The sequence below is a fragment of the Phacochoerus africanus genome, chromosome 4, assembly GCF_016906955.1.
Source record: "Phacochoerus africanus isolate WHEZ1 chromosome 4, ROS_Pafr_v1, whole genome shotgun sequence".
Lineage (NCBI taxonomy): Eukaryota > Metazoa > Chordata > Mammalia > Artiodactyla > Suidae > Phacochoerus > Phacochoerus africanus.
In genome coordinates this window covers 16,492,809-16,519,978 of record NC_062547.1, presented here as the reverse complement: position 1 = coordinate 16,519,978, position 27,170 = coordinate 16,492,809, and the positions used below count along the sequence as shown (strand labels likewise).

The following is a 27,170-nucleotide window of genomic DNA, read 5'->3' as shown; positions in this document are numbered from 1 at the left end:
AGTAAAGCTTTGAATGGGGCAGGGTGGGGGGATGTGCAGGCAGGGGTTTTGCCAAGTCCCTTAGACTCTTACAAATTGGGGGTCTTTTTTTGTTGTTGTTGTTGTTTTTTGTCTTTTGGCCATTTCTTTTTTTTTTTTTTTTGGTCTTTTTGCTATTTCTTGGGCCGCTCCTGCAGCATATGGAGGTTCCCAGGCTAGGGGTCAAATCAGAGCTGTAGCCGCCAGCCTACGCCAGAGCCACAGCAACGCAGGATCCGAGCTGCATCTGCGACCTACACCACAGCTCATGGCAACACCGGATCGTTAGCCCACTGAGCAAGGGCAGGGATCGAACCCGCAACCTCATGGTTCCTGGTCGGATTCGCAAATCACTGTGCCACGACAGGAACTCCCTGGGGGGGGGGGTCTTATTTTAATGGGACTAAATAGGCAGTTTCAGACGTGGTGACCTGCAGGCCTGATGTACTTCTGAAAGAGATTTCTGAGGCTGAAATTAAATGTTGTCACAGTCCACAGGGTTCAGAATGGGTGTGGCATGGCCTCTTCTGAGACTTAGAGGTGTCACAACACCTCCTGGAGAAAGCCCCTTGTCACAGCAGACCTCCGGTGGCAGTTGATGGATCCAGGGACCTAGGTGGCACTAGGGCAGCCCCCTCCCACCCTCATCCTATCCAAACAATCATAGGGTTCCATGAGCCAACAGTCAGAGCCAGGAATTGCTGCAGCTCATTTTTGAGTCTTGAACCCTGTGTCCTGCTCCCTGCAACTTGACAACCCATCACACTTGCGCCAAGGGAATCTTCCTGGACTCTGGCCTGAACTAAGAATGCTGTAAGCAAGTAAAGAGGGTCCCAGTCTGGGGCAAAAGACCATCAGGAGCTGCAGATCTGTCTGCCAGGAAACAGTACTCCCCAGCCCAGCCAGTCTGGGGTCTGTTGAGCCAGTGGCTGAGTGCCTGAGTTGGAAGTGTTTGGCTCTGCCTCTCAATGAGCCGCTCAGCCGACCCGCCATGCAGTTAGAAGACTAGGCTTTGCAGCTGTTGCTCTTGGCTACTGGGGGGGCTCCCTGGAGGATAGGATGGGCTGGGCTGGGCTGGACTGGACTGGACTGGGTGTCAGAGGCTATGTGCAGTTTCAGAATGTTTTAGGGGTGAGGACAGATAGTAAGGTAGTGTTACTGCCTAGACTCTTGCCTACCTCTTTGGAGGGCTAAGCCAGTGCTGTTTGCTACCAAACACCTTTTTCCTATTAACTAAGCATCCCGCCCATCTGGGCAGGAATAGGCTTAGGGCCTGACAAGCAGGGAGCCAAGCTCCTACTGCCAACAACCAAAAATTCCACATTTCTATGGGATGGAAAGAGCCCCTGAGAAGCCAGAGCCAGCCCCTCCCTGTTGAGAGCTGAAGACTGACACGCAAAGCAGGGAACGGCTGGAGCAGCCTGTGGTGGAAAGTTGGAGTCCTGGTGTGTCGTAGGCAGATGGAGGAGCAGAGAGCAGCTGGGGAGATGAAGACTCAGAGGATGTGGTGGACCATGGCTGGGACGATGCAGTTCCTGGCTTGGTTAATGATAGCCATTTGCCTCCTCCCTGGGGTGACCACAACCCAGCACCGTGCAGGTACCAGGGCTTTAGGGTGGGGGTGGTTGGGAGCCAAAGATGGCTGCTGGCAGTTAGACTTGGTTCTATCTGAGCCTAGCAGGGCTTAGGAACTGTGGTCATGACGGGTACCAGGCTGCCCTGTGCTGCAGGGGGTGAGGGTTGGGGAGAGGAACTGGTGTGGGCCTGACCCCCAGAAAGGTGAAGTAAGGGCAGATAGCTCCAGGTGCTCCCCAGGGGCTTTGGTCTTACTCCATTCCAGCTAATGTGCAAACTAGGACCCCTTGACCGGCCCTGGGCTTAGGACAGTCATTCCAAGGGCTAGGCAGCACCCCAGAGAGGGGCGAAGGAAGCTGCGACAGACATCCTGCCTGGCCTGGCCTCCTTGCCTTGCACTCAATCACTTATTGAGGAGCAAGGAGGGAACAGGTTCTTCTCAAAGGGGTCTTCGACCTTTGGGGAGGGTCACTGGCACTGGTCTAGGTTACGCTGTCCCTAGATGATTAAAGGGAAGGGAAATGGGAAGTAAAGTGTCTTGTGACCCGTTGGCCTGGAGCTCTTGGCCAAGGGAACCATAGAAGTTGAAGGAGGAGTCTTGGATGTTTGCTGAGATGGTATCTGGGTTTGGGGATGATGCATTTGGGATCACAAGACCTACGCCTGGGAGAGTGAATATCAATCTGCATATGTGTTTAGGGGGAGGTGGACATGAGATGGCATTCCTGTTCTTTTGTAGACAGAAGACTCTCTAGGCACCCCTACTAGGCAGCTCAGCGGCATTTCTGGGAGGCTGGGGGGTTCAGGGTGGAGATTGGCAGAAGGCCTGACTCCTCTCTGCTGCCCCAGGGCAGCCCATGGACAGCACCAGCGTGGGAGGTGCCCTGCAGGAGCCAGAGGCCCCGGAAGTGATGTTTGAGGTCTATCCTCCAGCCTGGGACATGGGGTGGGAAGGGGGTGGCTCAAGCTGGGGCTGCTGGGGGAGGGGGGCAACCCAGCATGGGCCTTAACTGCCTGCTTATGCCCCCTGGCCCACTCTTGCTCCCTGCCCTGCTCCCTAGGCCCCAGCCCACCTTTTACATGGCTCCCCTTGCAGCTGCTCTGGGCTGGGCTGGAGCTGGATATCATGGGGAAGCTGTACATCCAGGACGAGGAACTGGCATCCACACGTCCAGGCCGCCGGCTCAGGCGCCTCCTGCAGCACCACATGCCCAGTGACTTGGAGAGTGCTGAGCAGCGGCTGCAGCAGTTCCAGGACCTGCGGAAGGGACCGCCTCTTAGCCCTTGGGACTTTGAACATTTGCTCCTCACAGGCCTGTCCTGTGTCTACCGGCTCCATGTGGCTAGTGAAACTGAGGAGAGGGCTCGCTGGGCCCAGGTCTTCGCCCTCCTGGCACAGGAAACACTCTGGGACTTGTGCAAGGGCTTCTGTCCCCAGGGCCATCCCCCTTCTCTGGGGCCCTGGGCTTCTCCTTGACCCCTTCCCCTAACCCTCCCTTTTCACCTATCATTCCCCCTCTCCCAACTCCTCACCTGAGCCAGACCCATCTTGGGCAGAGGCTTCTCTCTGGTGCCCGGTTCTTCCTACTGTGTTTAGGCTTCTGGGCTTGGCTTGTACCCTGGGCACCCCAGCTTATCCCTCTCCCTTCTTCCCTGGGGCCAGGCAGCAGGCACAGACCTGAGGGCAGGACTTGCAGGCAGTGACTGTGTGTATTAGAATCAGGGGTGAGAAGTGTGTTTAAGAGATACTGAAAGGGAAGCTGCTCCCAAGTAAGGCCACGGCAGACCCTTCAACTCCTACCCTGGTGGTCCAGGAGAGGTCCTGCAGAATCTACAGGAAACCTGTAAAAAAGTGCTCTGCACCCAGCCCTAATTTAGATACCTCTTTTAAACCTAACCAAGGCTCTGGGGTCCCTGAGTCTCTAAGTTCCCCATGTGGGCAAAGAGAACAGACTGGACACTATTAGTTCAGTCTGCTGGAAGAATGGAGGGAAGCCAGTGGAAGAAGATTACTTTTTTGGGGGGGTGGGGGAATGAGAAATGGTTTTTTGGTCCATTTCAACAAGGCTCAGAAGAGGAAGTTGAGGCTGGGAGGGGACTGAGGCTGGCCGGTGTAGTCCTGGTCCTGTGTAGCTCTTCCCATAAAATGTTTTGTTCTGGCTTCCTGGAGCCCTGTGTCCTGTGTCCTGTGTCCTGTGTCAGAGTAAGCAGTTTAACTCCTGCCCTGAACAAACCACCCTCCCACCGTCCTGGGAGGGGAGGAATTGGGCAACCATGTATCAACTGCTCGCCCCATTCGCAGGCCCTACTGGAAGGAAAAATACACTGTTTCTTTGAATTCCCCCAGTAAGGCAGCCGCGTGTTAATCCTTGTCCCAAAGAGGAACCAGACGGGCCCGGAGGACGACAACGTCTAGGTCAACAGGGAGGAGTCAGAGGAACTGACTGGAAAGGGACATGAAGGGGAGGCCCACAACGGGGTTGGGCGAGTAGGGTTCAAATTCCCACCACCTCACCCTCCCAGGGCCTGACCGAATCCTGCCTTCTGCCCTCGGACTCCCACCCGGGGCCAAATGTGGTCAGCCCCTCCCTCCCCGCGCGAGAAAAAAAAGCATCGCAGTCAAGACCGAGCGGGGGACGTGGCAGATAGATGCAGGCCCACTTTATTGGCAGAGTCCAGCCACGCTGGGCGGGCCTTCAGGCTCGCGCCGGCGGGGCGTTCGGGCCGCGGTCCCGGCTCAGCATGCACGCCCCCGCAGCGCCCTGGGCTCCTCCCTGGGTCGAGGCTCAGAGCTCCGGAGGGCCGAGGCCGGGTGGGCCGGTGGGGGTGAGGTCGGGGTACACCAGGAAGCCGGAGAAGGTGATGTACTTGCCGTGGTTGCTGTAGGCGCCGTAGCCGTCGTGGTCGTGGCTGAGCAGCCAGACGGCGTCGCCGCGCCGCAGCGCCAGCATCACACTCTGGCTCTGCATCTCGCGGCGCCTCGACGCGCCGTCGTCGTAAATCATGGCCTGCACCTCGTCGTGGTTCTTCATCAGTTTCACCGACAGCGTCTTGCGCGGCAGCTTGCCCAGCGTGAAGGAGAAGAAGTAGGCGCCGGGCAGGCGGCAGCGGAACACGCCGGCCGCCGCGTCGAAGTCGCCGCCAATGTTGACCAGCTCCGTGTCGAAGGCGAGCGGCCGGTGCCGTGGCCCGGGGGCCGCGTCCGAGCCCACCAGGCTGCGCGTGCGCGCCGCAGAGAAGGCCGAGCGCGGCTCCGGGGCTGCAGGCGGCCCGCCAGCCGGCGCGTCGGCGTCTGCGTACACCAGGTAGCCGCTGAAAGTGGCGCCAGGCGAGCCGAGCGCGTACTGCGGGGCGCCGTGCAGCCGCAGCCACACCGTGTCGCCGTAGTCGAGCTGCAGCATGGCGCTCTGGCTGGCGGCACGCCGCGTGCCAGGCCGCCGCTGCTCATCAAAGGCCAGCGCCTGCACCTCGTCGCGGTTGCGCACCAGCATCACCGACAGGCTCTTGTGTGGGGCCTTGCCGGCTGTGAAGGAGAAGAAGTAGGCCCCGGGCACGCGGCAGCGGAACTGGCCGGTGGCCGCGTCGAAGTCTCCCCCGATGTTCACGTACACCTTGTTGAAGGTCACTGCCATCTCCGACGTGCCCTCCAGGGGGGTGGTGCGTGCTGCCGAGAAGGCTGAGCGCAGCTCTGTCGAGCCCAGGGCCCAGCAGGCGGCCGGGCCCAGCAGGCCCAGCAGGAGCGGCAGCATGGCGCCTGGGAGGGGAGGCACGAGAGGAAGGGTTGGGCAGGGGCAGCCTGGAGATGGGTTCCCTTCACAGCCGCGTCCTTGACCCACAACTGGGACTGGGTTTCCTACCCACTTGGACTAGGTCAGTGGTTCTCAGACTTGAGTGGGGCTCAGTGTTACCTGGACGGCCACACATTGTTGGAGTTCCCACTGTGGCACACTGGGTTAAGAATCAACTGGAGCTGCTCAGGCAGCTGCAGAGCAAGCGGGTCCAGTCCACAGCTAGGCCCCCTGCTAGACGCAGTGGGTTAAAGGATCTGGCTTGGCTGCAGCTGGGTAAGTTGCAGCTGTGGCTGTATTGGAGCCCTGGCCTGGGAACTTCCAAATGCTGCAGGTACAGCCGTTAAAATAAATAAATAAATAAATATTTCCTGGTGTGTCACAGCGGGATCTGCTAAGGTGGCTCTGCAGTGCCAAGGACTCAGGTTAGATCCCTGCAGGGTGGGTTAAAGGACCCGCCCTTGCTTCATAGGTTGCAACTGCCCCTCAGATCTGATCCCTGGCTTGGGACTTCCATATGCCTAGGCGGTGGCCAAAAAGAGAAACAAAAACCAACAAACGTGGTTGTCGGTCCCCACCCCCACCTCAGCTAGAATGAAGGCTGAGAACATGCATTTCTAACAAGTTCGCAGGTACTGCAGATGTTGCTAGTCCAGGAACCACACTCCGGGAACCATTAGATTAGGCCAGCAATTCTCCCTCCTTTCTTTCTTTCTTGTTACCCCTGTCACACAAATATATCACACAGACATGTTACAGATAGCAGCAGAAATGCTCTGGTTGAAGGGTCCTATAGCCCTGTCTGCTGGGCTTACCACATTCCCTCTTCCTTGATACCCAGGGGTCCTGGGAACACAGAGGGTAGTCAGGGGTCTCAAGTTTCCTTCAGCCTCTGATTTGCTGCATTTCCCTCTGTCTATTCTACAGTCCTTGGCCTGCCCTTCACTCAGGCACTGCCTCTCTATACTGATATCCTGGATATACTGGATGGCTACTGTTTAAGCCCCCATGTGGGCAGAAAAGGAAATAACTGCTCCCTCGCCCCTTTCCTGGCCTCTGACCCAGTCAAAGGTCAGCTCCCACACTGGACCTCTGGACTCACCAGGGGCTCTTCTTGCACTAAAGAGGCCAGAACAGGTAGGCTTTGAGGTAGCTCCTCTCCCCTCCCCCCATGAAATCAGAGTAAGAGAAAGGGACACTTTCCTCTGGGCTTGGGGGCTGGTCATTGAGAGAAAGGGGAGAACCTCAGGCTTCTGGAGATAGAGAGGGAGGCTACAATTCCAGTGGGGCTTTGGCAAGTCTGAGGGCAGCATCTTGGTTCTCAGTAGTGGTGGAGTGGAGAGGACTCAGCTAAATCTGGGCTCAGGTCCTGTCTCTACCCCTTACATGCTGTGACACCTTAGGCAATTTCCTTAACTTCTCTGGGCACGGCTCCCTCTGTGTAAATGGAGGAGGTGTGAACATGTTTGTTGGATGACAGTATCTTAACCTTGAGAAAAGCAATCTGATCAAGTTCTTTTTTTTTTTTTTTTTTTTTAATGGCTGCACTCGCAGCATATGGAAGTTCCTGAGCCATGGACTGAATCCCAGCAGCTACAGCAATGCCGGATCCTTAACCCATTGTGCCAGGCCAGGGATCAAACTCATGCCTCTGAAGGGACCCAAGCTGCTGTGGTTGGATTCTTTTTTTTTTTTTTGGTCTTTTTTTCCTTTTTTTTTTGTCTTTTTAGGGCCGCACCTGTGGCATATGGAGGTTCCCAGGCTAGGGGTCTAATCAGAGCTATAGCTGCCAGCCTACACCACAACCACAGCAACTCCAGATCCAAGCCAGTTCTGTGACCTACAGCAGTGCCAGATTCTTAACCCACTGAGCAAGACCAGGGATCGAACCCGCATCCTCAAGGATACTAGTCGGGTTCGTTAACCACTGAGCCATGATGGGAACTCCTGCGATTGGATTCTCAGTGCACTGTGCCACAGAGGGAACTCCTGATCAAATTCTTGACATAAGGGGTTAGGGGCTCAGTAACTCCTATCCCTGGGAACTTGGTGAAGGCACTACTTAACTCAGAGGGCAGGATTCCATTATGCTTCCTGGAAGGGGACAGGCTTGGGATGCGAATACCCTCAAGCCCTAAGGTAGAGGCACAGTGAGAAAGAAAATGAGCTGGCAACAGTTTAGGATTTGGGCTTCTATAGGAAATGCCCTGAGAGTGTGTGTACCTTTGTGTCTCGTAGGGACACTGGGGTCCTGCCAAGAAGGGTTGCCACGTGCAGCTGTGGAAAGCTGTACACAACCCAGACGTTAACCTGAAGGCAGGTGGGCACCAGGGTCCAACACACAACCCTATGGGCTAGCCAGCACCCTTGGTCGGGGTGGGGGTGGATCTGCAGAAGTGAAGATTGCACCTCGAGAGTATTCAGTGCATCCCTTTTCACAGAGCTCCTTGGACACGTGTGGTCTCACAGCCAGCCGGCAAGACAGGTGGCCCCTCTTCTATTTTATAGTTGAGAAAGCCAAGGCCCACCAAGGGGAAGCATTTTGGCCCAAGGTCACCTATGGCACACTGAGGCAAGCCTTGAACTCAATCTTTCGGCTCCAAATGCAGAGTGCTTTCCTCTGCACCACCTTCCCCTTCTAAACACAGATAAGTGCAGCCAATCTGTCATCTGCCTCAATTTCCCTTTTTACAAAAATGGGGAGAAAGTGGAATGAATGAGTCTCGGGATCTAGGGTGAAGAGGAAAGCAAGCAAAACCAGCCAACCTCCCTCCCCCCAAACTGGGAGTTTGGGGACATCGCTTCCAGACCCTGCTGCTCTCCTAGCGGGTCTTGCCCCAGAAGCACCTGCCCGCTCCACTCGCAACAATCTCCCTACCCACCCTGCCTTCGCCGCAGGGTCCTCCTGTGTGTCCAGCACCCAGCCTCTGTTCCACCCACCACTGCCCGTTTCTCAGATCGCTATAGGTCCCCATCCTTCCCTAAACCCCTTCCCGAGGCAGGTCTGTCTGAGCAGAGGTGAGAGGGTGTCAGGTGGGCATCCTTAGCTCCAGGGAAGGAAATGGCTGTTCCCAGCGCCGTCCAGGTGAGGCTCAAAATAATCATCCTCAAAGAGAAAAAACTGGGACACAGAGCCCTGGACAGACCCAGAGCCCGCCCGGGAACCGACGGTGGAGGCGCAGCCATGTCAGGCTAAGGGGATCCCAGAGACCCCTCCCTACCAAACCCCACTCCCCAGTCACCCTTTCCCTCAAGCTCTGCCCAAACCTCCCTCCCCACCTACCTTGAAAACCCCTCAGGCTCTCAAGAAGATAAGTCCCCTTTTGACGGAAGAAGCCTTAATTAATCCTTTCTCGTGAAGAAAAAAAAAAAAAAAAATCCCTCAGAAAAGGGTACCCCAGACCCTCCCTCCCCCAGCCCTTCCTTCATCCATCCCTTCGGCGTAAAAGCCCTTGAGCCTCTTTCATGAAAAGAGCTCCCAGGTCCTCCTTTCAGGGAAAAGGGACCCGATTCCCCCGCCCCCGCTTCCAATCAAGGAGAAAGCCCGGCTCCCGTGCCCCTGAGCAGCCCTCACCTGGCGGGGCGGCGGTCGGTCGGGTTCGCTCCGAGCCCTCGGTCTGGCTCCGGGCTGCGGGCGCCGGGCTGCGCACTGACCGCCCGCCCTGCGGCGGGGCCGGGCCTGGCGGGGGCGGCGGCGGCGGCGGCGGCGGGCGGGGCGCTGGGACCCCGGGGTGGGCGCGGGGCGGCGGGGGAAAGGGGCCCTCCGAAGAGCGAGCCGCGGGACCCGCACGAGGAGGGGCGGGGGAGAGGCGGGCGGGGAGGAGAGAGGGAGGGGCGTGCCGAGGACCCGGAGCCGAGCCGCCGGGTCGAGAACACTGCACAGGGGGGGCCCTTCCTCCTCCTCCGACCTCCCTAGCGCTTCATCCTCTGGGTGTGGAGAGCACGCATCCTTAATCCAAATGAGCAGATGGGAAACTGAGGCCCGAGAGGGGGAAACTGAGGCAGAGGCCAAACTGGGGGTGGCTCTGGGCACCGTGCAGACCAGCCTCCTCCCGGGTTTTAGGAGAGGGGACTGGAGCAGGGCGCAGAGACTGGACTAGCTTCTGGCTGCAAGGAGAGTGGAAGGTGAGAGTTTGGCTGGGACAGATGTCCAGAGTGGCACTGGGGGAGGGGGCTGAGGGAAGAGAAGGATAAATGGATCAATGGTGCCAGTAAAGGAAGAGCTTACAGTGACCTGATTTCCTTCCTCACCTCCAAATCCGAAAATGCCCATGGTTTGTAAGGAAAGAAGAAGGAAGACAAAGCCCCCAGACTTCAGAGGGTCAGCCTGGGCTCCCTGGAGAGTGGGTGAGGAAGGAGGAGAGTCCTTGGGACAGAATAGAATTTGGGCAGAAAGGCTTCTTCCACAGCACCTGCAAGGAGGGCAGGGGCGTTGATGCTCTGCCTGTGTGGGCCAGGGTGACAGGACCCAGCAGGACACCAGGGCTGGGAACAGCTGTCTTCTTGCCCCAGCGCTTCTGTGGCTTCCACTCTGGGCTTTGAGCCCACCTTGGGAAGGCTGCTGTCCTCTCCTGAGAGCTGTGCAGGGGCAACCTGCCTGGCACTCAGTAGAAGAATGGCTTTTGAAGAGCCCCACTCTCAGCTGCCAGGAGCGGGGCAGTGGAGGGGGTGCCCTCTGTCTGCCCCTGATTGACTCCAGAGGCCTGGGCTCTAGTCCTGGCTCTGCCACGGACCCTCTGTGTGCTCCATGAGAAGCCTGGTGCCCCATGAAACCCCCTGCCCTCTAGAGCTTTCCTTCTGGAACCCTCAGAATTTACATGACCCCAGTTAATCTAACATGGGTTAGTCCTCATGAAGGTGCTGACAGTGATGATGAACTCATTAAGTGTTCTCCACGGTGTTAGGAATTTTGAAATGAACGGATATGTGCCTTACTGGAAAGGAATGGGAGTTCCTGCTGTGGCACAACAGGATCGGCAGCATCTCTGTAGCGCCAGGACGACGGTTTGATCCCTGACCTGGCACAGTGGGTTAAAGGATCCGGCATTGCTGCAGCTGCGGGGTAGGTCACAACTGCAGCTAGGATCTGACCCCTGGCCTGGGAGCTCTATATGCCATGGGGCAGCCAAAAAAAGGAAAGGGAAAAAAAAAAAAAGGAATGAGTGGAGGCATTTTGGGCCAGGCACGGGGGTACCTGGGGACTCAGGGTGAAGCACCTGTAGACTGGGAGTACCTCTGTCTCCTTCACCAGGCCTAGGTGGGGTGTGGTGGGTGGCGAGACAGGGTGAGGGTGGGCCCAGCCACCCAGGATGTGGCAGGAGGGTTGGGGAAGGCAGGAAGTGGTCCTGTGGCAGCCAAACACTTTTTAGGGCATAAGTACCTCTTCTGGGCCAGGAGGGTGGGGCTGCCATCTTGAAGGTGTCTTTCGAAGGTGCGAAGGTGCGATTCCATTAATGGAAAGGAAGGGGAAAAGGCAGGACTCTCTAGGCAGGACAATTAAATCCCAGTGGGGGTCTGTCTCAGGCTGAAAGCCATTGGACACGTTCCTTGCATTCACAAAAAAAGTTTCACCAGAGAAGACAGGGTGGGGGATGGGGACAGATGGCTGAGGCAGAGGACAGCAGGGTTTGCTTCAAGGGATGGGACAAGGTGGAGGCTGCTGGAAAAGGGATAGAGAAAAAAGATGCCAGGTACTGGTGAGTGTCTAGGGAGACTCCGGTAGGGCTGGGGGTGCACCGGAATGAAAGTTAGGAATGAGCAGAGTTCAAAGAAAAGAGCCCTAGGCTGGGTTGTAATCCCTTATCTGCTCCTACTTTGTTGTGCAACTACCACAACATAATAATTTTCAGGAATTCCCTTGAGGCCTGGGTCACTGCTGTGACGCAGGTTCAATCCCTGACCCAGGAACTTCTGCATGCCTTGGCCAAAAATAATAGTAATTTTCATAGCAAGTTACATTCTTTTTCTTTTTCTTTTCTTTTTTTGTCTTTTTAGGGCCGCACCCGTGGCATATGGAAGTTCCCAGGTTAGGGGTCAGATCAGAGCTGTAGCTGCTGGCCTACGCCAGAGCCACAGCAACGCCAGGTCTGATCTGTGTCTGTACCAACACCACAGCTCAAGGCAATGCCAGATTCTTAACGCACTGATCAAGCCAGGGATCAAACCCACATCCTCATGGATACTAGTTGGGTTCATTACATCTAAGCCACGATAGAAACTCTTTAGTTTGGTTCATTGTGTAGCAGGTGCTACTGGTACCCCACTCAACCCCCCAGGCCCATGTGGAGGTCACCTGCAGACAGTTCCTGAACTGCTCCTTGTGTCTCTCCTGAGACATTCCCAGCTCTGGAAGTGAGTGTGCGGCAGGCTGGACGTGGAGAATTAATGCCCCCAGGGTAATCCTCAAACAAGAAGGGTCCAGAGTGAGTGGATAAACCCTCTAGCTTTCGGTCCCTCTGAGAGCGGGACAATTCCCAGTTTCTAGGCATGTTCTAGTCTCAGGGACACTCCAGCAGAATAGAACCTAAGTTGTCCCTGGGGAAAAGCTGCTTATCCTTGTGTGCTTTGCTAGCTTTCCTCTCTTGCTTGTCTCACTTCTCTACTCCCTCAGCTTGCTTCTGGGATCACCTCCTAAATAAAAAACTTGTATCCAGATCTGTCTCAGGGTCAGCTTTTAGGGGAACCCAAACTGAGACAATGAACAACAACTCTTGCTAAGTGCTTTTTCATTTCACCTGTTAATTTCTTAACATCCCCTGAAGAAGGTGTCCTTAACCCCATTTGACAAATGAAGAACAAAGAGATGAATACAAAGGCAAGGATTCAAACTCACATCTGTGTAGTTCTAAAACCTGTGTAGCTCCTTAACCACTATGCTCTGTGGCCTCCCTAATTGTCTGATTTTCGCTGGGCCTTATTTTTTTCACCTATAAAATGAGGAATGGGCTTTTGAGTTTGAAGGGAGGCAAGATACCCAGTGACTCCTGCAGTTAGGCCTGGTCATTGAGATATAAGCAGAAATTACTGGGAGAGAAAGTGCTTTAAAGGGACTGATTCGGGCGTTCCCTTCGTGGCTCAGTGGTTAATGAACCTGACTAGGGTCCATGAGGATGTGGGTTTGATCCCTGGCCTCGCTCAGTGGGTTAAGGATCACGCATTGCTGTGCGCTGTGGTGTAGGTTGCAAATGCAGCTCCGATCTGGCATTGCTGTGGCTGTGGTATAGGCCAGCGGCTACAGCTTTGATTAGACCCCTAGCCTGGGAACTTCTATATGTCACAGGTGCAGCCCTAAAAAGAAAAGAAAAAAGAAAGTCTGACTCAGCTGGGAGACCCATTCTTTCAGCCTTCCCTCTTCTTTTCCTTTTTCCTGGAATGAATGCATGAAGGCTGGAGCTCCAGTTGTCACCTTAGGCCAGGAGACAACAATGAAAGGTTATAAGACACAGTTGGACACAGGTCAGGTACTCAGGAGGAGGCTGAGAAGAATACGATCTAAAAATCCTGAGTTCAAGGAGTTAATCACTCAGTGCAAGTGGCTGGATGTGGACGTAAAGAACTGTAATAGGTAAAAAGAGATCAGCACTAGGAGGGCCCTCAGAGGGGGAGAAAGTCCACTTGGGGGGGTCAGAGAATGTTGCACAGAAGTTATTTCTAAAGGATGGTGAAGATTTTACATAATGCTGAAAGAGGAGGGAGGGAGTGAGATCCAGTCAAAGGTAAGAGTGTGAACGAAGGTGTGGAGATGGCATAGATGGGCCTGCATGTGGCTCAGTTCAAGAGGGAAGGGTTTGTGGAGGAGGCGTGGCAGGTGAGGGGTATGGGGCTTGAATGCTGAGCTAAGGAGCTAAGGAGCTTGGTTTATCCTGCAGCCGAGGGGCGAGGGCTCAGAGCAGTATTGTAAGATTACTCCAGCCACAGACTAGAAGGCAGGAGACAGACACAGCGAGGAGAGGCAGGGAGATGGACAAGCATATACTCAAAGTGTCCCGATGAATCTGAACTATGCAGGACTAGTCAGAAAGCAAAAGAAAGGGAGGACAGGGGTGGAGAAGAGACGGACAAGAGGCTGAGAAGATAGGCAGAGACTGACAGAGCGCTCGCACAAACTCACAATTTAATTAGCTTCCTGGTCTGCCAGTGGATTACAGGGGAATTAGCAGAGCTCGGAGTCTAGGGACCTTGCTGGGAGTTGAGGGGAAGCTAATGAGAAAGACAACAACACACCCCAGGGAGAAATGAAAGGGGAGGAATGTTAGCCAAGCAGAGATGCCTGCAGGAGAAACAGATGTCAGGGCGCTGAGTCCTTGCCTTCCTTGGAGAATTCAGCCTTAGCGGGGGGGAAAGACATTTCCAACTCCTGGGTCGGGCTCCTGGCCCCACTGCCCCTGGTTCCAACCCCTCTGAGAGCCTGGTAAACAACATGAAATGGGGGGAAGGTGAGAGAGGCCATGAGGATCAAGGTACCCTCCGTTGGCCCTTTTCCCAGAAGGGAGCCCCCAGGTCCCTTCTGCAGATGGAGCGGTTGAGGCCAAGGATGCAGAGGTGGCCAGCTCCTGACCAGACATGGCACATTGCATTTGCAAAGACAGCGTGACAGTATCTCCCATCCCATCTGCTCTTCTTACATTGGGACCATGCCACTTCCCTCTAAGAGGACAACTTAGGTTGGGTCATGATAGATGATACTGCTACTGCTTGGCGCTTTCTCTCTTAAAAGTCACACTTGGGATCTAGCCATCATGATGTGAGAGAGCCCAGGCCATATGGAAAGGCCACGTGCAGATGTTATGGCCAGCAGCCCCAGTCAGGACCAGTTATCTAATTTGTAAGGTCCAGCATGAAAAGGCAGATGAAAAGGCAGGGCCTCTTTAATTTAGATGGTGACAAAGAGCATTAACTCAAACACAGAGCCCTTCCAAGTGTGGGACCTTGAGTAGTTGCACAAGCTCATCCCACGAAGCTGGGCCCGACCCAGCTGAGGTTCCAGTGTCAACTGCTGGCAGTATGGGTGAGGAAGCCACCCAGATGGCTCTGGGCCCAGACACCGTCTGATTCCTACTGTACACAGGCCTCTGAACGAGAATCACCTGGCTGAACCCAGCGCGCCTCCAGCCCCACAAGGGATAAAATTGATTTTGGTTGATTTAAACCAGAACCTTTTGGGTTACTGCAGCAATAGAGTTGGAACACTGAACCAGAATTTGTCAAAACTGGAGTGAAGGTAGTTCCCGTTGTGGCTCAGTGGAAATGAAGCTGACTAACCTGACTAGTTTCCGTGAAGATGCAGGTTTGATCCCTGGCCTTGCTCAGTGGGTTAAGGATCCTATTTTGCCCTAAAAAAGCAAACAAAAAAAACTCCCCCTAAACCAACAACAACAACAACTAAAGCTGGAGTGAAATGCAGTACAGTTATGGAGTTTCTCCCCAAAACCAGGCTCTTTACCTGAGCTACTGTTGTAGGTCTTTTTTTTTTTTCTTTGCATTTTTAGGGTCCCACCCGCTGCATGTGGAAATTCCCAGGCTAGGGGTCGAATCAGAGCTATAGTGGCCGGCCTACACCACAGCACAGCAATGCAGGATCCAAGCCCCTTCTTTGACCTACACCACAGCTCAGGAAATGCCGGAGTCTTAACCCATTTAGCAAGGCAAGGGATTGAACCTGCATCCTCATGGATCCTACGCAGGTTCGCTAACCACTGAGCCACGATGGGAACTCCAGTATCTAGCACATTTTAAAATGTGTGTGCCAGAGTTCCCTTGTGGTTCAGTGGAAATGAACCTAACATCCATGAGGTCGCAGGTTCGATCCCTGGCCTCGCTCAGTGGGTTAAAGATACGGCATTGCTGTGAGCTGTGATGTAGGTTGCAAATGTGGCTCAGATCTGGTGTTGCTGAGGCATAGGCTACAGCTCCAATTCGACCCCTAGCCTGGGAACCTCAATAGGCCGGGGGGTGCCACCCTAAAAAAAAAAAGACAGAAAATGTGCCTGCCCTTCAACTCAGGGATTCTACCACCTGAAAAGCTGTTCTTCAGATATAAGTCCACTTGTTTGAAATGACATATTCTTAATTGCAGCGTTGTTCGTAACAGCAAAATACTGGAAACAATCTACATGTCCAGCAACAGAGGACCCATTCAATAAATTCTGATACATAGAATACTATGCAGGCACCCTTTGCAAAAAAAATGAGGAGTCATTTTGTAATATGAAATAATGTCTTAAGATTTACTGTTAAGTGAAAAAAAAGTGTACAGTATGCTACCATTTCTGTTAAAAAAAAAAGTATGCATTTGCCTTTTTTTTGGGGGGGGGGGCTGCAACCACGGCATGTGGAAGTTTCCAGACCGGGGATACAGGGATAGAAACTGAGCCGCAGTTGCAGCCTGCACCACAGCTCCAGCAATGCAGCCACAAGGGAAGTTTCTGCATTTGCTTTTATGTGCACAGAATACCTCTGAGAGGATCTTCTAGAAACTGTTAACAGCAGTTGCCTCCTGGGAAGAGAAATGGCTCTGGTAGAGAGACATACTTTTCACTGTTTCACCCTTTTGCACTTAAAACTTTAAAAGGCGGGGAGAACGACTATCTTTCAAAGCAGCTGCTCGGTTCCTGCTGGCTTCTATTCAACCTGAGGTCGGCTGAAAGCCCTTAGCCTTTTCACATGCACCACTGTCAAGCCAAACTTCTTTCACCCAGTGCTAGCGCAAGTGATTTTTAAAAATATTTATAAATGCAGGTCTTTCCACTTCTTTTAAATCCATCCTGTTGGTTTCAGCCCACTGTTTCAAGATACTTAAAATCTTGCTTCTGACATCCAAATATTAGCTTTTCCTCCCAATAGGGGTGCCTTCTGCACTGTGAGTGTGGCAGACACGAAAACCACTGAGCTGACCAAACGCAGAGTCCAGAAGCATTAATGGTAAGACCTGCCCCCAGATTTACATCAACTCAATCACCAACTTGGGTGGAGGAGTACATTGGTTAAATGGGCTAGAAATCCACCTGAAAGGGCAACCCTGAGGTCACTGTTTCATTGTGAGCCTGGCCAGGGAGGCATTCAATGTCTAACTGGAAGTGCCCAAGGAAATTTTCCTAGTGGACTTTCAAATAAATAACAGCAAATGAGATTATTGTTGGTATTATTATTTACTGTATCTTGTTCTTGGTGGATGTACCGATTCTTTTCCTAGGTATTCTCAAACCCACAGTGTAATATATTCCAAAATAAATTTTGGAATTCACCTGAAACGTACCCACTTAGAATTTCCAGAATCTACCTTTTCCTCTTTTCTGATACTAGGACACTTGCAGCCATCAGGCACTGGGGCCCCCTTCCCTTCCTCCATGGCTTTCTCAGTTACACTGGCAAGGGTTCCAGGATCTTCTCTGCAAAGGTTTTTGAATACCTTGGGATTTGTAACTCATTTAAAATGGCTGGGTGCTTAGGTGTGCTTATTATCTTCCATTTGAAGTTGCAATTTCCTTGAAACTATTTTGCTTGACTCATTCCAGCTTAGAAATGCTTTCCTTTGGGGGAGAGTGAAGAAAACCGAGGTTGAGTATTCTGCTTTCCAGTTGCTAACGTGACACCTTCAACTCCAAGTGGAACTCTAGCCTCTAATAATTCCTCTTGCTCTAAAAGTAACAAATGATGTCTCGTATTGTCAGCACTTTTTCCTAGTCTCAACTTCAAGATGAATCTCAAGTCCTTACAAGGACTTCCATCTTCCTTTTTCTTTTTTGCTTTTTAGGGCCACACCTGAGGCATATGGAGGTTCCCAGGCTAGGGGTCCAATTGGAGCTACAGCGGCCAGCCTACACCAGGGCCACAGCAATGCCAGATCCAAGCCGCGTCTGCAACTTATATCACAGCTCACAGCAACACCAGATCCCTAACCCACTGAGTGAGGTCAGGGATCAAACCCGCAACCTCATGGGTTCCTAGTCGGATTCATTTCTCTGCTGCACCACAACAGGAACTCCCCATCTTCCTTTTACTTACTTTTTTTTTTTCTTTTTAGGGGTGCATCACGAATATGGAAGTTTGCAAGCTTGGGGTTGAATCGGAGCTGCAGCAGCCAGCCTACAGCACAGCCACAGCAACACCAGACCGGAGCTGAGTATGCAACCTACACCACACCTCATGGCAACACTGGATCCTCAACCCACTGAGTGAGGCCAGGGATCAAATCCAAGTCCTCATGGATACTAATTGTGTTTGTTACTGCTGAGCGACAATGGGAACTCCTCCCTCCTTTTCTTATACATTTTTTTTGGGGGGGGGGTGGGCTGTGCCTGTGGCATGCAAAAGTTCCAGCCAGGGATCAAACCTGCCCGCCACAGCAGTGACCCAAGCCGCTGCAGTGACAATGCTGGATCCTAACCTGTTGTGCCAAAAGGTAACTCCATACCTGCTTTTTCAGTTGTGAGCCTGTCAGAGTGCCCTCTTAGAGCCACGCTGGTTTCTTCAGCTCCCCTTTTTCTGTCCGAGGACTTCCTATGAATGGGCTGTCCTCATTTTCTGATGCCAGAGCCTCCCCCCTCTCTTATGCCACACTCCCATGTAAATCTCTAAATGTGAGATAGCAACTTTTCTCTAATTCCTTCAAAGTATGTTTCTAGGACTGTTTATTTACTTGCTCACTCACTCATTCCATGGCCAGCATGCCCTTCTCTCTCGATTCAACTTCCTCCTGTGGTTCCTGTACCACCGTCAGCACCAAGTAATTCTTTTCCATGGTCAGAATTAAGGTTGAAGTTGCAGCTCCCGGGTAGATGTGTCTTCCCACTGAGAGGGACTGGTTGCTGATGCATGTGGAGAGTTGCTCGCCTGCTCAGCTGGTGGCTATGCAGGGTTATGGTTGCCAGGGCAGGGGAGTGGTCCCCCAGCCTGTGGTCATCCTGCCTTCAGAGCATCACTGGGCAGGCAGAAGGGGACTCTCGCCAGGACATGGCTTCCAGGCACTCACCTGTCAGTCTCACCCAAAGGCTTTTTCCAGGCCAGCAGTGCGCTGTAGTGGAAAGCGTGCAGGATTCAGATTCAAGAATATCTGGGTCTGAAATCCAGCTCTGCTCCTTCCTAGCAAGTTGTCAAATCTCTGAGCTTCCGTTTTTCTCACTTGAAAAATGGAAAAACTGGAGTTCCTGCTGGGGTGCTATGGTTAAGGAACTAACGTCTCTGCAGCAGTGCGGGTTTGATCCCCTGCCAGGTGCAGTGGGTTAAGGATCCAGCGTTGCTGCAGTTGGCCCAGGGACTTTCTTATGCCATGGGTACCGCAGGAAAAAAAATGGGGATATTATATGGTTGATGGGGTGACTGATAAACACCCCCACACACACACACCCCCATCAACCCCCGTGCTCATCTCAGGTTCAAGAATTTTCAGGTTATATTCTTGGTGGACTGTACTGTTTTCTTTCCCTTTCTGGATAAGGTACTTCTTTTGGACACATTGCAGTATGTGTCTTTGCCTGGTGAACCTTCCTTTGATGAGCCACGCCCCTCCAGCCCAAGTACAAAGACCCTTGAATCTGGTTGGTTGACCCTGAAGATATGGAGGGCCAGCTGCATAGTTTCAGTGGGGCTGACCCTGGATCCTGGCACCTTCAGGCTGGGCCTGTGACTCAGGTCTGGCTAGCAGAGCATTCCATCCCCCAGACACACTGAACAGAATGGTTTACAGATGGGATATGTGTTTCAAGCCAGAGCCCTTCAGGGGTTTCTTGCTGGAACTTCCCTAAGAGATATTTACTCATCCTCTGAAATTATGAGCTCTAAGAAGCCATGTGAGTAAAGCTGCCATTTATCATCTTGGTGCCAAGTGGAGTGAGGGAAACCAGGCAGAGGTGGGCCCGAGGGACACTGCCTTTGTTTGCACCATCAGATTAACCACTGGCCATTTCTGTTGCTTGAGCCAATAAATTCTTTTTCTAAATTAAGCCAATTTGTTGGGCTACTGAGTATGCAGCCATAACACACAGCTTGACCCTTTTGTTGTTGTAAAATCACAAGCTCCCCGTCATCAAGGTTCATTTTCAACTCCTTGTTTAAATTTGTTCCCCTATTTGTATGTACAAAAACAGAACTCAGTCCATGTGCATGACATACTAGAAGCTCACCAGACTTATAGACCCAGGTCTGAATTCTGGCTTTGTCATTTATCAGTCTTGGGCCAATCACTTAGCCCTTCTGAAATTCACTTTTCTATCAGTAAAATGCAGCTATATTTTATTTAGTTGGCTGTTCTATGGGTTGGAGCTAATGCATATATGGGCAGGTCATATAGGAGACCCACCAATAGTCTGTTATAAGGTGGTGAGTACATTTATGTTACCCTGATAGCTTTTACTCTGCAGTCTATAGATGCACTTTTAAATTTTTTTTCTTTTTTTGCTACCCCTGTGGCATATGGAAGTTCCTGGCCCAGGGACTGAATCTGAGCTGAAAGTGCCACCTACGCCACAGCTGCAGCAACCCTGGATCCTTAACCCACAGTGCTGGACCAGGATCAAACCTGTGCCTCCACAGAGACAAGCCGGATCATTAACCCACCGTGCCACAAGGGGAACTCCTACATGCACTTCTTTCCAGGCCACATCCATCTCTTAGCTGTCATGGTTTCCAGGTTTATCATGGACTTGACCAAGGAGAGAGCAGGAATGCACAGGCTTTTGGAAAAGATGGAAGATGAGGGGGTGGACAGGAATTTCAAAGATCAAATGGAGAAGAGATGGAATTAGTCTTTTTAAAAACATGCAACTGCAGAACTTTACACCCACTTTCTATTTATATATATCCTTGTCTCTCAGCTTGGCTCCTCCTGCACAAGGCTCCAGTGGAAGATAACAGACACAAAGAGCAGCTGCTATTGAGGTACAAATATGAAGCGCAGAGGAGACTGTAGGAGAATTGGGACTGTGGGCTTGGGGTGTTATGGATTTAGGGATGCTAGGGCAAGAAGTCTTAAGAAACGTAGGTCAGAAAGTATTGTGTCCCTTGCCGGAAGCCTGTATAGGCAGAGGAAAGTTGGAGCCATCCTCCATATCCACGTCATGCCCTAGAGCTCCAGCTTTATCTACTGCCTACCGTCCTGCACTGGTGGCAGGCAGAGAAGATAGAAGGCTGCCGAAACAGCTGAGCAGAGATGATGTACGTGGCAGTGGGGACGGAGGAAGGATGACAAATTCAAGAGGAATTTCTGAGAATCTAGCAGTGACTTCTTAGAAGAGGGAAGGGCAGAGAGGAAAGTCATTTCCAGGGTTTTAGATTGGGAAACAGGGTGATCAGGAAGTGTTTAATGAAGTTTGAGAATCCAAGTACCACTGCAGGCTTGGCTCAGAGAAGGGCTGAGATGTAACTAATTGAATTTGAGGATCCTGAAGGACATCCATTCATTCGACAAACATTTGTTGAGTACTAGGTGTTAGGTACTTTTCTGGGTGCTCATTATATGGCAGAAATACAGCTCTGAAGAAATGTTAGGACTGTCATTTGAGAGGCAGTGCCACTTTCTCTCAATTCTTGCCTTTTATTAGCTCCATGACTTTGCCTATATTATCTATACTTGTCAAGTAGCCCTTCTCTTTTTGTCTTTATAGGGCCACACCCGTGGTATACGGAGGTTCCCAGGCTAGGGGTTGAATTAGCCTATGCCATAGCCACAGCAATGCCAGATCCTTAACCCACTGAGCGAGGCCAGGGATCGAAGCTGCGTCCTTATGGATGCTAGTCAGATTCATTTCTGCTGAGCCATGATGGGAACTCCTCTAATTCTTAAATAACCATGACAGCTACCACATACCAAATATTTACTGTGACACTGTACTCAGTTTAATGCTCCAATAAAAGAATTATCTTCCTGAGGCTTAATATGATCAAATAACTAGTCTGAGGTCACATGGCTAAGTGACAGAGCTGGAAGTTGCTCCCATTCCACCATCCTGCCTCCCAGTACCCTAGCCTTAAAAAAAAAAACCGCTCAAGGCCACTCCTTCATGAAGTCTCCCCTGAGTTCCCCCAACCTGATGTGAGCTTTTCCTCTTGTGGATGCCAGGAATGTGGTTTCAACCTCTCCTGGCACACCCTACCTGTCCAAGAGCCATCACAGCAAGTGTTCAGGAGATGCAGCGAGGATGCTTTCATGCACCAGGCTTTTTGCTGTTTTACATGCTTCAATTTACTCCTCTCCAAATTCCTAGCTTTTACCTTCTCATCAGACCGCATCTCCTTCCCCAGAGCACAGGAATGCCACAGGGGCCAGGGAGAGAGTTCATGCACCCTCACCGCCTGGAGCACAGGGCTCTGCACACTTAGTAACTGAGGGCTGTACTTACAGACTCTAAATGTGGGCCCCCCGGGGGAGGAAGGGCCTGAGAGGCTGAGTTCCAGGGTGAGGTGAGCAGTCCCAAGCAAGCTGCGGCTCTGTTCTGTTTTCACTCTCCTTTTCTGTTTCCAGCCAAAGGACATTCTCCACAATCTTGGTGGTGCCAGGAGGCCCAGACGGGATGGAAAACCAGTAGGCACACTTCTGCTTCTTGTCCTTATCTCCCCTCTGGCTCTTCATGCGACTCCATTTGGAAATAAACTGCAAAACCTAATAGATTTTCCATGGAAATGTGGCACATACCAGGGAACAGTCCATTCTCCTGGCTGCCTTAGTGAGGCCAAAATCGGTGCTAGAGAAGGTTCTCTCAGCCACGGTGTCATCCTGGAGACTTTGAGGGGGTGGGGGTGGGCAGGGTTTCTTTCATTATCTGCTCTCCCTCTCAGCAAGTTGGTGTGTCTTGAATAGCTCCTCCAGGTCACAGCTTTGTTCCCTCCCCTCTTTTCCTTGACACTCCCCAAAGCACTGTTCTCCAGCCATATTTTGGTGTTTGGAACTAATAACTATGTATCTGAAAACACTCTTTTTCTGGGTGGCAGTAAGTTGATTCCAGAACAATTGTGGTGATTTTCTGTTTTGGTTTGTTTGTGTTTGAGAGGGCCTAAAAAAGCTCCCCGGCCTTGGATTTTTTTCTTTCTGTTTCTTTTTAGGGCCGCACCTGAGGCATATGGAGGTTCCCAGGCTAGGGGTCCAGTCGGAGCTACAGCTGCCGACCTATGCCACAGCCACAGCCACATCAGATCTGAGCCACATCTATGACCTATACCACACAGCTCACAGCAACACCAGATCCTTAACCCACTAAGCAAGGCCAGGGATTGAACCCGCAACCTCATGGTTCCTAATCAGATTCATTTCCACTGCGCCATGACGGGAACTCCTGAGGCCAGGGATTGAACCTGCCCCTCAGCAGCGACCTGAGCTGCAGCAGTGACAATGCTGGATCCTTAACCTAATGCGCCACAAGGGAATTTCAGAATAACTGTGGTTTTAATACAAAATCTGCCCGATTGGTCCCAGACAGGAGATTTGGGGCCTGGACTGCAGAGGAACCCTTTTAGGAGAGCATGACAAATGGGTATTTCAACATTTTGTCTCAGGGCCATGGAATCATGGCAGCGTTAGACCCGCCTCCCCACCACAGCTTGGGGAAGCAGCACACAGATGAGGAGGCTGAGTCATATGGACAAAGCTGGCTATAAGGAAAACACTTTCAGTTGCTTTAGAAATCAATTTGTTACCATCTAAGATGTTCTCCAGAAAAGTTATTTTTTGATTGATGGCAAAAAAACCCCTTCCATTTGCAACTTTTTCCTTCTAAGACAAAAATCAGAGGCCAAGATCCTGACTCTCAAGTCTGAAGACTTAAGATGAAGGATTAATAGAGGTGGAAAAAGTTAAATGAGAGTTTACATGTGACATCCTTAAAGAAGCCTTAAAAAAAAAAAAAAAGTCTCTCCAGAGGAGATAAAATACACATCTTTGTATTTAAAAAATAAACCAAAAGGACTTCCCTTGTGGCACAAGAGATTAAGGATCTGGCCTTGTAGCAGTGTGGGTTGCTGCTGTGGCACAGGTTCCATCCCTGCCCCTGGGAACTTCCATATGCCACAGGTGGAGCCAAAACCAAAAAAACCCCTCCCAACCAAAATCCCAAAGATAGAGTATTCTGGCACTTAGGGAGGCAGCCTGAATGAAACTGTTCAATATGCAAGGCTTTTCTAGAAGAATCCACAGAGAAGCTGACATGTACATCACTGTCAAATGTTATCCTTCAAATGTAGCACAGGTTCCAATGCATTGGACTGATGGCACTCCTGGGAATAAATCCTTACTGTAGTTACTTTGCTTTCCACATCTGCATAAACCATAATAGTCCAGAAAAGTAAGAGTAATCATTTCTTTTCAGTTGCTTTACCTATTTTTCATTCTGAAGAGGCAAAAACTATGTCTTTCCTGATTTAAGACGATTCTACTCTATTGTGAGGGAGGTTAGTTCTTTAGTTTACTGATTTGATTAGAACACACAGCATTGCTCCTGAGATAGACCAATCACTTATCATTTGGTTCACTGGCTACTTCTTTCTCAGCATTTCATTGCTTCTATGAAGCAGTAAACATGTCTTGGAATTCAAGTCAGGTTTGAATCCTGCTCTGAAACTCACTAGCTCTGCAATTTTGAATGAGTTACTTACTCTGAGTCTCATTTTATTTTTCAAGTAGGACTACTCACTCTACCAAAGACTGTGAGAATTAGCACTTACACCTTAGGCCTGGTAGTCATTACTCACCATTATTCTCTCTTCTGGCTTCCTCACCTGCCATAGCACCTTAAACTGACCAACTTTATGTACTGCTACTTCCCCAGCTACAGTTTTTCTATACAGCCCATGAGGCTAATGTTTTAGGGGTCTGGTTTTTTTTTTTTTTTTTTGTCTTTTTGCCATTTCTTGGGCCGCTCCTGCAGCATATGGAGGTTCCCAGGCTAGGGGTCTAATCGGAGCTTTAGCCACCAGCCTACGCCAGAGCCACAGCAACGAGGGATCCGAGCCACGTCTGCAACCTACACCACAGCTCACGGCAACGCCGGATCGTTAACCCACTGAGCAAGGCAGGGATCAAACCCGCAACCTCATGGTTCCTAGTCGGATTCGTTAACCACTGCGCCACAACTCCCAGGGGCCTGTTTTTTTGGTCTCTTTAGGGCTGCACCCGAGGCATATGGAGTCCCAGGCTAGGGGTCAGATCGGAGCTGCAGCTGCCGGCCTACACCAGAGCCACAGCAACGCTGGATCTGAGCCACTTCTGTGACCTGCACCACGGCTCACGGCAACCTCAGATCCTAAACCCACTGAGCGAGGCCAGGGATCAACTGTGTCCTCATGGGTACTAGTCAGGTTCATTAACCGCTGAGCCACAAATGGAACTCTTTAGGGGGCCTGTTTTAAAGGGCTAAATATAGTAATTTTTTTTCCACAGACACCAGAGAGAAGTAACGCCACTGTGTAGGCCTTGAACTTGGTGCTGGATGTAGTCCCCCACCCCCTTTTACTTTTTGCTTTAGGGCCACACTTGAGGCACATGGAAGTTCCCAGGCTAGGGGTCACATCAGAGCTACAGCTGCTGGCCTAGGCCACGGCCAAAGCAACTTGGGATCCAAGCCACGTCTGCAACTCACAGTAACGCCGGACCCTCAACCCACTAAGTGAGGCCAGGGATCAAACCTGCATCCTCATGGATACTAGTCAGATTCATTTCTGCTGCACCAATACGGGAAGCCCCTGTAGTTTCCCTTTTCAGTTTAGTGCGCAGTATTAATAGCAGCCTTGGGGGAGGAAGAGTTTGAAAGCAAAGATCTCATCAGGTTGGGAGGACTATGAGACTTCACTAAAAGATGGCACTAGAACTGAATTTTACTGTACAGGAAAACTTCAATGGGAAGAGGGGAGGGAGGATATTTCTAAAGTAGGAGATCACTGCAAGGCGAGGGTATGTTTGGGTAACAGTTAGAAGCTGGGAAATAGGACTCTGTTTAAAGTTTCCTTTATCCTATGGTTGCTTACCTACTCTGGCACTTCTACAGGTACCCAAAAATTCCAGAACACCCCCCCACATTCCTTTCTTCAATCAAGCTTCAATGACCATCACTGCCCAGACAGAATATTTCCTGGCAACTTAGCTCAGTACCGCCGAGGCAAATCACTCGCCCAGTTTCACAAGTGCAGCTTACTAGATAATTTGCATTATGCTTACATTATTTACACATATAATGGGACAGTTCATTATTTCTTGCAAGTGTATCTTAAAAGTACCTACCTGCATTTGCCAGCCCCTCAATAAACTTCAGATTTCTGAATATGTTAATGGCTTATAGAATTTTATGTAGGACCACAGGTATAGTACCTTTAATAGACGTATAGCTTGGATGCAGTGAGATTCATTAGCTAGTACTTTGAATAATCCCAGGCCTTGTTTTTGAGCCCAACTTTCATAGGCAAAAGCGAAGCCTTGGCGCCCTCTAGGGGAAGACTGGTTCTCACAGTCAGACAAGCTTCTCAATGAGGCAGGCGTGTGTGAGAACAGAAGCCACAGGATAATAAACATGGCACATTTTCCTAGATCATCTTTACTTGGAGATTTTTTTGGGGAAAAGAAGTAGGTAATGCAAAACATTTTTATATTAAAACAAATGCAGATAAAATTCAATAGAATATAAAATTTACATTACTTTTTGAGACAGAGACATCAAAGACATTTCAAGGTAAGCTACCCATGAGCTTCAGGCTATATTCCTAAACCTGGGGGAAGGAGGAGACCCTTCATGCTCTAATATTGTGGGTGCTGTTGCTTTGATAGGGAAGTAGCAAATTCTTCTGAGAAACAGCAAATTAAATGCTTACTCATTTGGCAACATCCCAGCGGATTACTTAAATAAATGAAACCAAATGCTTTCTCATTTTTGAGCATTTTAACCTGCTTTTAAAAGGCCTGAGTAAATAAGAGCTTTATGCTTGAGTGGAAATTTATTTCTGTCAAGAGTGATTTTTTTCCCCCTCCTGCAAATGTTAACATGCCTAACAGAGGGTATGACATGCGAGGAGGTCAAATATCCTAAAACCCTGTAGACTTAAGTCTGTCTGCATTACCAGATATGAAGTTACAAGAACACCTTCCAAGGGTGTCATCAGGAATGAAAAACAAACTACTCACCTTCTGCAACAAAAAAGGAAACAAAATAAAAAACTGAAGATTATATACAATTAGAACTGTATAATGATGTAATTTACAGACTGACAAAGACTTAGCTCTTAGAGAAGGGGGCTAATGCTATAGTATTACGACAATAAGAATTGCTTTTGGAAAAAAAAAGTCATTATGCTTCTTTGCCAAATCTTACTTATTCTCTATAATTGTACTTTTTGCTGTTGGTGGTGACAATTTCTTGCTTTGCAATAAACAGACGACCAAAGGCATGGGTGCCTCATGCGGGGATTTTCTAGGGTAAGTCAGCAGTGTATTGTCCATTTTTGAAGTTTGAGAGACAAGGTTAATCAAATAAGCATAGAATGGGAGGCAGATCCTGGTGGATTCTGCTGAGGTTTTAGGATCTACAAAAGAAAAGGGAATTTATAACCTCCCATATCGTTTGCCTTATTAATTTTCTTAAGTTTTACAGAACTATTTCTCTTTCTTCTTGGGACTATACTTTTCATTTTAAAAAGCCTTAAATTACGGCTCAAATCACAGGACGACCTGCCTATAACTTTAGGTAAATGCAACATTTTTCTTGAAGTAAAATAGTCTGGAGCAAAAAGGTCCCATCTCAGAATAGTTAAAGGGGGAATCTCAGTAGTTAATTATGTTGTACTGGAAAAAAAGAACAAAAAAGGCAGACACCAAACACC

The 27,170-nt window shown here is 50.6% G+C and overlaps 2 protein-coding genes across 4 annotated transcripts; one reads left to right on the top strand and one right to left on the bottom strand.

Annotated features, from left to right (window-relative positions):
• Nucleotides 1-358: 358 nt before the first annotated feature.
• On the top strand, nt 359-3,762 carry FAM180B (family with sequence similarity 180 member B). Its single transcript, XM_047775728.1, has 3 exons — nt 359-1,617; nt 2,443-2,513; nt 2,690-3,762. Exons 1-3 carry the CDS (start codon nt 1,479-1,481, stop codon nt 3,068-3,070), a joined length of 591 nt encoding a protein of 196 aa, XP_047631684.1. The 5' UTR covers nt 359-1,478; the 3' UTR covers nt 3,071-3,762.
• Nucleotides 3,763-4,239: 477 nt separating this feature from the next.
• C1QTNF4 (C1q and TNF related 4) lies at nt 4,240-9,075 on the bottom strand. Of its 3 annotated transcripts, none has more exons than XM_047775725.1 (3): nt 8,956-9,075; nt 8,665-8,729; nt 4,240-5,347 (listed from the first exon to the last, which is right to left on the bottom strand). In XM_047775725.1, exon 3 carries the CDS (start codon nt 5,340-5,342, stop codon nt 4,380-4,382), a length of 963 nt encoding a protein of 320 aa, XP_047631681.1. In that variant the 5' UTR covers nt 5,343-5,347; nt 8,665-8,729; nt 8,956-9,075; the 3' UTR covers nt 4,240-4,379. The 3 variants fall into 3 exon arrangements, with proteins under 3 accessions (XP_047631681.1, XP_047631682.1, XP_047631683.1); XM_047775726.1 differs by having other exon boundaries at nt 8,665-8,701; XM_047775727.1 differs by lacking the exon at nt 8,665-8,729.
• Between the last annotated feature and the right edge of the window lie 18,095 nt (nt 9,076-27,170).